Source organism: Bremia lactucae, assembly GCF_004359215.1.
Source record: "Bremia lactucae strain SF5 chromosome Unknown BlacSF5_NotPlaced_9_SHOA01000002.1_551695bp, whole genome shotgun sequence".
Classification (NCBI taxonomy): Eukaryota; Oomycota; class Peronosporomycetes; order Peronosporales; family Peronosporaceae; genus Bremia; species Bremia lactucae.
Genome location: NW_027152021.1, coordinates 309,767 through 318,908, shown reverse-complemented (window position 1 = coordinate 318,908; position 9,142 = coordinate 309,767). Strand labels below are relative to the sequence as shown.

Genomic DNA, 9,142 nt, shown 5'->3' with positions numbered 1-9,142 from the left:
ACGGTCACCGCCAGATATGAATCTGGCGGCCCGGAATCTATTTTGAGCTATGGTAAGGTTTTTAGATTTACAATAATTTGATAAAGTGTAGTTCCCCTTTTGATCTTAAAACGGTAAGTGCCTTCCTAAGGCTTGCGCATTGATCTGTAAGAGATAGAACCCTTTCTTAGGTATATCCTCTTGGGCACTAGTTGCCACTTGGTTCTACGAGCCCCTGAATCCCTTGAACTAGGAATCCTTAAGCTTGTACGACTTCCTGAGTTGTTCAACCCATTAGTTCAATAAAGTAAGTGACTGTCGGTGTAGGCGGGCACGTCGTAATGCGGCCATGCTCTACTTAGACACACACCCTAGCACAGCGAGGAAGCGATTTAACCTGCGTCTCTTGTGTACAGTGACGTAGTTGTGGTGGGCGCGTTAGCGAACTCACCCAACACACCAAGTACTCTGGTTAAGTGTCGTCACGGGAGCGGTAATCCGGCTCCTCGTGCGCACTTACCAAGTAGGAAGTAGTTATCAGACTGATTCATATTTATTCCTATTAAATATTAATACCTATTCTTACCAATTAAAATGTCATCTCTATAGATAACACTTAATATGTATTGCGAGCGTATCTTTCAAGAAACCTCGCGTAACGGTTGACGCTAGCCGTCATCACGGATGACGCTGGGCGTCATCCCTCCTAATGTGAATGCACCCATGTGCATCACATACACAAGGGTTGGTCACAAATGTGCACCACACCCGAGTGCTGGGTCTAATTACTATTACTTGGTAATTACCATCCCATTAAGTACACCAAGTGTACTTAACGGGGACTGTGTAACATTAGGGCAACTTTAGCCCGTGACGCTCGGAGTCAGAAAGTTTTTCTCTGACTTCAGGAGCGAAGGTAGCTCCGTTACAGAAAATGCCCCAAAAATATGACATTTTAAATAATGTAATATTTTGTGGGATTATAACAAAGTACACGATTCGTTTCAGATCGAGCTGATGGATGAGTCCACGTGGCTCGAAGCCATTACCTCCGTAATAGCTCCGTAGGCTATCAAAAGATTCTTTCAGGTTATGGCTTGGTATAAATAGTCTTTGATTTGCTATTCAGTGAGACAGTATCACGTTAATACGATTTTGCACATAAATAAACCGGTGAACTAAAATAAAGAAGAACATCATTATTAAAATGCTTTCATTTTCCGTCTAACATTATTATCTTTATTTCAGATAATTAATGTAAATTTACATTGCCCTTATTTTTTACTCTACTTGAAAATTGGCGTTACAATGTTAAAAATTGTCATGAGACGATTTGCTTAGCACTTATCCATTATGCGGTAGAAGCCGCTTTTCAAGTTTTCATTTCTAAATAAATGCATGAAGAGCTTTCAAAGCTATCATTTACGACAAGCAAATTTCGCACGGGTCCAATGCAATTTCTGGCACAACTGCTTTTGCCAGAATAGAAGCTAAATCATCAAGATCGGTGTCCATTGGCTCTCTGTCGTCATTATCAATTTAGATGTCGTCATCATCATCCTCAATCAGATCAATTTCATTCGGATCCTCGACACCACTTTCCCCAACAAAAGGGGCAGTCACAACGTGTGGAAGCTTTAGTAATTCCAGCAGCAAATCGGTCTGGGGATTTCCCGTCACTAGTACAGGATCCTCTTTGTCTTCATGACTTGGTGCGGTCTTGACAAAGTCTGTGATCCACTCACCCTCAACCTTGTCGAATTTTTTTTCTGCAATAAAGTCCTGCAAGCGCTTCTTCACCCACGCAATGTCACTGCTTTCAATCTTCATCTCTTGCTGAGGCACACGCGGTGGAACTCTGTTCGATGAGGCAAGATGGTGGGTTGCACGCAACACCGCTAGCCATTCCAGATCGAACATGACTTTGAGCGAATCTGTCTTCGTTTTCTGTATTGTTCCACAAACCAATGCATCAGGATCAGTAGTGGCACATGAGGCGGTAGATAGGTCCAACACTTGCATGAAATCGCTACGCGGTTGACATTTATCAAGAGCCAAAAACTTAGTTATCGCTGGCTGACGTCGAGTCTTCTTGGCCGCTTCGTTCTCCTTAATTTCTTGCATATTGTCTACTTCTGCCGCTTTTCGATTTGCCAAGTGCTTTAAACCACTTGGTTGATCCGGATGAACAACAATGGCAGCAAATTTAACGTGCATGTGAGCGGCAAACCAGTATTCTGGGCGTAGCTGATACATGAGAAATTCGCCTGCAGGACTACCCAATGTATTCGTCCGAATGTCTTGCTCAAAAAATGGCTTGCGACGGAGCAGCTGATGCAAATTGCCGTGCTGTTCAATGCCACGAGGCCAGTCATGCGATAAGAATGCATTCACCGGAGTCTTATCAAGCTCTTGCACATGCGAGAGCTGAAACACTTCAAGCTCACGGATGTGGTACACACTCCGCATAGTGTTCTCGTCAAATGGCTGCGATTCAAAGTGCCCCATTGTGTAGTGCTGCTGCTTGTAGATGCCCGAGAGCCCGGCAATGCGCAGTCCCGCGACATTAATAACTCCTGCCGCGCCGAGGTAAAATATGTTTGGGGCCACCCAGCCTCCATAATGCAGCTCCTGCAAATAGCCAGAAGCTTCGTGATTTCCACCTACAAATATTGTAAGCACCGGTGCTGTCTTTTCCTTCGCGTAGTAGCGATGAAAGGCGTGCAGCGCGCGGTACTTAGGCGGACAAGCCATCGAATCCAGGTCGCGCATATTGCGCATGCACTCAAAGTCTCCGCAGCAAAGCAACAGCTCAATTGGTGTACCTGAATTCATTTGGTTGACAAAATTGACGGTCGCGTAGATGTCGTCCAGCATGCCGTGGGCACAGCCCACCACCGCTACGCGCACCATTGTAGTGATTTATCGAGCTGAGTTGAAGGGCAATATGCACACAATTTAAGTATGCTATAACGCAGTCCTCGAAAAATTATATATTTACGCAAAATACCCGCGATCGTGAGTGCCACAAATGTATGACATCGACATGCAGCGCTTGTGTGTACTTTATCTTTGTACAGATTTAAACGTTTTTCGGCTGTAGCAACCTCTCAGCCCAACTCATGCCTTCCTTCTCCGTTAGAACGCTTTAATGATGTGTAGTGCGGTTAGGCGAGAGGGTTTCAAGGTTGGAAACAATCGGGCGAATAGCCAATAGAAATTATTTTTCTTCATTTCTTAATTTGCTTCAAGCTAAGAATGACTTTCTCTTTTATACCGCCGTCGACACTAAATGCTCTTGCCCCACCATTCTACCCATCTATGACTTGGTATCCTCAAAGCATGGATGATCACTACATGGAACTCCACCACTTACCAGGCGAATTTGGCTCCATATTTACCGAATACGACAGTCCCATGGACGAGATTCCAGACGAAGAGCTGTTCGACCCCGCTTTGTACCCAATTACGGCTACGGAAATGAATGAACTGGAGCAGGTTGACGAGGTAAACGAGATTCTTGCTGAGCTGGATTTGTTGGAAAGTCACCAGGAATTGTACTACAAGCTCAACGAGAAGACGCACAAGCTCCGCTCCAGCTCGGATGTCGATGCTGAGATCTACAGTCTAATGACCAAGAGTGCTCTGTCAAAGAGCTTTTTTTTGAAGCCAGAAAGTCACTCGTTCATGAAATTGAAAATTCGTGAGAAGGGAAATGCGAGGACATTAATAAAATAGTTCCATGAAAAAAAAGTTTTGGGAATTGCGTATTAAACATCGTGTAAACTGAATCGATAAGAGTATGGCGCTAAGCTCGTGTTGATACGATTTACAATCAGCGAAGGCCTTTTGCGACAAAGTATAAATTACAAACATGAGAGCGGACAATTTGACAGAATGAAATTGAATAAATCTAACGAAAAAAGAAAGGCTGGTATGATTCCACATGCTTTAGACAAATTAATGCGTAGCAGAATTACGTGTGGTCGTGAAAGTAGCCTTGTATGTGAGGCCGTAATTTAAAAATAAATAGGAATGCATGTAATGATTATTCTAGTGATTAATCTCTTAATTGGAGTGTCGGTTGATGAATGTTTGGCGGTCATGACAGCTTAAATTTCTGATTCGATTAAGGTTGACCTCATCAGCGTAATTATTCATGGCAGTCTCGTTGTCAAAGATACTTTTCCGCAGTCCGCAGTGGTATGTTGCGCCATACAGAGTTTCTTCACGAAAGTGAAGATCGGGAACGCTTATTCGGCCGCGGCTGAACCGACGAAGCAATGAAACTCTGGCGACTATTCGACGACGAAGCAAATGAAGGAATCGCGCTAATGCGTTTGATGTCATAGAAGCATTAGCAGCAGCTGCGGAGCGTGGATTGATGGCAGCAGCTAGATAGCATGAGTCAAGCTTAAATGGATGTTATAAAACCAGATTAAAAAAAAAAAAAAATGACTGACCTCATCTGCCGAACTACCTGCCACAAATGCTTTAGCAAGCACTAATAAATATAGGGAAATGCTATATTCACACCTTTATTCCTTAAATTCACACCCTTCCTGCGAATTCTTGTAATAGTCAAAACGTCTGTGGCAATAGTCGCACCCATTATTAAAACATGAGCAATGAAACGGGTGTCCTTTGTGTGTATTGCCACAGACGTTTTAAATTTTGCCACAGACAAAACACCTCTGATTAAATCGGTGTATGATAATATGATTTGTCAATATTGTGGCTATATTATTCGCTCTACGTAAAATTCATTAAACAGGAACAACTGCAATCGCATTCATGTTTTCAAGGAAAGTGATTTGAGACGAGTTCCTCATAGAGGCAGGCAGTGTATAAAATACGTCACGGCTCGTTGCAGGCGGAGAAGAAACAAAACCGTGCAAGGCGAAAGAGTGGAGATGACAGCGAACATGTAGGCGGGCACGTCGTAATGCGGCCACGCTCTACTTAGACACACACACTAGCACAGCGAGGAAGCGGTTAAAACAGCTTCTCTTGCGTGCAGTGGGGTAGTTGTGGTTAGCGCCTTAGCGACCTCACCCAAAGTGTAACGGGGCACTACGACTTGTACTGTTTCAGTACAAGTCCACTTCGCACTGCTTCAGTTGCGAGTGGTGCCTTACGTTATTTCACGTACACTAGTACGTGCAGAGGAATACTTCTCTTAAGGCAACTAGTTTTAAGGGGGTAAAATGAAAACTGTATTAAATATAATTAAGTGTCTCTTGTTCTATCTTTGTAAATGCTAAATTAATTATAATCTAATACTAAACATGTAAGTGAATTCTTATCTCTATCTTATCTGTATCTCTCTCTTTGATTACTCCTACAGCTGATTAGTCTGCGGAATAAATCGGTATAATGGTCTATACCTATTTATGGATTAGAATTCTGAATATCACTAAATAAAGTAATATCCTCCACATGTTATCTACCTTTTATATAATATATTAATTAACAACCTTTAAGTGTTAATTTCATGTAACGATACACCCCGTTACATCACCCCTCCCTTAAACGACAAGCACTCTGAATGTCATTGGATGGAGTGGTCCCTATGTGACCACTTAATTTTCAAAACGATGTTGATTGGTCAGATCCATCATTTTGAATTCCATCGCATGAAGAATTAACTCATGCGGGGTGACGATAGTGTTGCGCCTTCGGCTGCGGCTCGTGCAGCCGCGGGTGACGCACTGTTATCTCTTGCGGCAGACGGAATGTCTGCTGTAGTGTCTTCCACTTGCACAACATTAGATGTTGCGAGTGCACGTGGTGATTCACCACGTGAATAAGACCCCTCTTTGGAGGTCGACTACGAATGCGAGTTGGATGAGGTGGCCGACTCGGGGAGGATGGAACAGTCGCCTGATATAAGTCAGACGGCTGACTATGAGCCTTCGAATGAGAGGGATCATTCTGATAGACGAGTTAATAGTCTGTTTGGTTCCGACGATAAGGATGATCCCTCATCGCCCGTTCGATCTCCCATACGGTCACCTGCACGTGTATCTCTGCAAGGTGACGACGATGGCGTAAGCCATCGGAAGAAAAGTTCTTGTGGTACCCCTGCTTCAGTGGGTACCACTCAGGGGAGTGAAGACAATAACATGTCTCATCTCGCCTCTGAAAAGAAACCGGGGCTTTTTTTCGAACGGCTAATCAATAGCTTGTCTGGAGAGACTACTCCTCATAATAAATATCGCTTATTTATTGCGACAAAGCTACATGGCCTTGATCCTAGCGCGAAAACCTTTCGCGTTGAGGAAGATTTTTATCGCGATGATTTTCTTAAGCATCGATGGTTTAGTGGCAACAATAAGCGAGATAAAGTCTCGCTTATGCAAGCCTGGAGCGCGTTCATTCGAAATGTCAAAGACATTTGACGCGAAGCCTGGCTTCAAAGACTTAACGCGAATCGCGTTAAGCTTGAGAAACGAACTCCAACTGGTGCAAAGTATAAATTGCATCGGTTGTCACTTGAGGCTGGACGTCCATGTTTCACGTGGAATGATCCTTGTTTGCGTTGTGTAGACAACTCGAAGAGGGTAAAAGGTGATGTCTATTCCCTTTCTTCGCCCCGGGGAAGGGCTCGCATCTCTATTGAGATGCGGGATGCGATTGACGTTTTGCAATCGATTTACATGCGCCAGGGGCGCGTGTTTTCCGATGGGCCTTCTGAACCATTGGATGGGTCTCGTCATACTGACGGGCGAGGCCTTCAACGTCAGCAATCAGCTGGGAACGAGGCTCCCAGCTGTTATTCGAAGGTGGATAACCACGCCAGCAAACAAGATAACTCGTTCGCTGCCCCTTCACATCACGGTGGTTCTGGATACGTTCCACAAGGAACGTTGACCACGTGGGAAAATCCACCAATGGTTATGGTGGAGGAGGAAAAATTAATCCGAACTCTGTGTCGGATCTAGAGTCGAAGATCGACAAAATCGATCGTTTCCTCCATAATTTAGAGGAGGGACTTGAACACGAGCGCGGCAAGCGTCGCTCGTTGGAGCAGACGGTGCAGGCTCACCATATCGAGCGGTTGGAAGACCGTTCGAAGAGTGCGTACTCCATGTTGGAGTACGAACGGAAATATCACGCTCTTCATGATGAGCTGTCGTCAGCTCATCGCAGTTTCGAGAAAACTCGGAACCGGCATGAGAACCTCCAGATTCAACATGAGAATCTGGTTCGTGACCACAAGAGTCTTTTAGGAATTCTTGAAAAGGGTGGTCAAATCCGTCCTCGGAAGCAGCCACATGATAATGGTACGGGCGGAGCAGACCAAAGTAAAATGTAGGATGCGTTCGCATCTTACATGGCAATTATATTGTGCACGCATTGCCTCTGCGATGCAGTACACGGAAAGGCCCAATAAACTTGGGAAGTAGTTTACTGCGACCCACATTAGTGACTACACGCTTAGGTAGGTTTATCGTAGCACTAGATCATTAATTCAAATGAATCAACATTTGCTCTTCCATGTTTGTCTGCATTCCGTTTCTAACGGTCCGCTGCATTAGCAATGGAATCCTGAACGAAACGGATTATTGATTCTCGAGTTAGCAGAAATTCTTCAGCTGAGTAATTTGTTTGCTCTTTTTCAGTACGCTTTGTGCGCACTGCCATGAGATCGTTCTCAACGTCGATGTCGATTTCTTCGACACCGACATCACTAGCGTCGTTGTTAACTTCGACGCGTGATGAGCATGAGCCAGAAGTGATTTTGCTCGTGCGAGTCCACCCACCCCTAAACTAGAGGATCCCTCTAACTGGGTGGGTATGCGAAGATGGCGTAAGCCATTCACAAAGAACGGTGTATGCGTTGCAGACGCATGCACAGAATTATTGATGGCAAATTCGACCATCGGTAAAAACTCGCTCCGATTCGGATACGATTGGACGTAACAGCGAAATATCTCTTCGAGGACGCGATTTACGCGTTCTGTTTGACCATCCGTTTCCGGGTGATCGGATGTTGACATAGTCAGCCGTGTTCCGAGAGATCGGAACACGGATTGCCAGAACTCCGCCATGAATGTCGAATCTCTATCCGAGACCAATTCACGGGGTAACCCATGGAGTTTGAATACCGTGTCGATAAAGACACGGGCACAACCCGGAGCCGTGATCGACTCTGGTACCGCAGCAAGATGTACCATCTTGCTGAATCTGTCTACAAAAACAAGGATCCCATTGTTTTTGTGGTCGTCTTCGGGAAATCAGAAGACGAAGTCCATAGATACGGACTGCCAACACCCTGCCGGAAGTGGTAGAGGTTGAAGAGGTGCACGGTATGAAGGGCTAGGCTTCACCCGTTGACATACCTCGCAAGCACGAATGCACATGCGCACGAACTGATACTGGCGGGGCCAGTAAAAGTCGCGACTTACTGTGAGGTAAGTCTTCTCACGTCCACAATGCCCACTTGATGGAGCATCGTGACACTCATACATGATACGCAAGCGCAAATCATTGTGAGTCAAGAAGACGACACGTAAAGTGTCGCCGGCAACGGCTGTGTAATACAATAAGCCGTTACGTGTTGTGGATCGATCGGATGACGATCGATATAAAGCCGGTAAATCTTTAAAAGATATATCGGATGGATTCATTAAATGATCCATCAAACACAGAAGGTCCTTATCCTCAGCGTAGGCTTCCTTTATGTCATCAACCAAGGATGATGACGGAACACGCGTAGTGAGTGTTGCAACAGTGGGATCCATTCACTGTTGGAGTGCACTGCCGACTCGAAATAGGGTCGGCGTGATAACGCATCAGCGACGACATTAAGTCGTCCTGTTTTTTATTCGACGGAGAAATTATACTCCGCGAAGAAAGATAGCCACCTCGCCATTCTTTGCAAGAGGTGTGGGCTGCTTACGGCCGTGCGTAATGACGCATGGTCCGTATATACGATGAACGATCTATCTCCTAGAAGGTAGACCCTAAATTTAGCAAATGCAAATTTCATGGCAAGAAGCTCCTTGTCATGCACTGGGTAATTGCGTTCAGCTGGTTGCAGCTGACGCGATTGGTAACAGACGACGCGCTCCGCGCCATCTGTATCGTATTGCATTAACGCACAGCCGATTGCGAAATCGCTGGCGTCACAGACCACATGGAATGGTCTGTCTTGATC

The 9,142-nt window shown here is 45.1% G+C and overlaps 2 protein-coding genes across 2 annotated transcripts; one reads left to right on the top strand and one right to left on the bottom strand.

Moving 5' to 3' along the window:
• Positions 1-1,518: 1,518 nt before the first annotated feature.
• CCR75_002951 (uncharacterized protein) lies at positions 1,519-2,892 on the bottom strand (the record flags this gene model as incomplete). The annotated part of the gene is made up of 1 exon (XM_067961048.1): positions 1,519-2,892. One exon carries the CDS (start codon positions 2,890-2,892, stop codon positions 1,519-1,521), a length of 1,374 nt encoding a protein of 457 aa, XP_067823382.1.
• Positions 2,893-3,321: 429 nt separating this feature from the next.
• On the top strand, positions 3,322-3,717 carry CCR75_002952 (uncharacterized protein; the record flags this gene model as incomplete). The annotated part of the gene is made up of 1 exon (XM_067961049.1): positions 3,322-3,717. The coding sequence occupies one exon, from the start codon at positions 3,322-3,324 to the stop codon at positions 3,715-3,717; it is 396 nt and encodes a 131-aa protein (XP_067823381.1).
• Between the last annotated feature and the right edge of the window lie 5,425 nt (positions 3,718-9,142).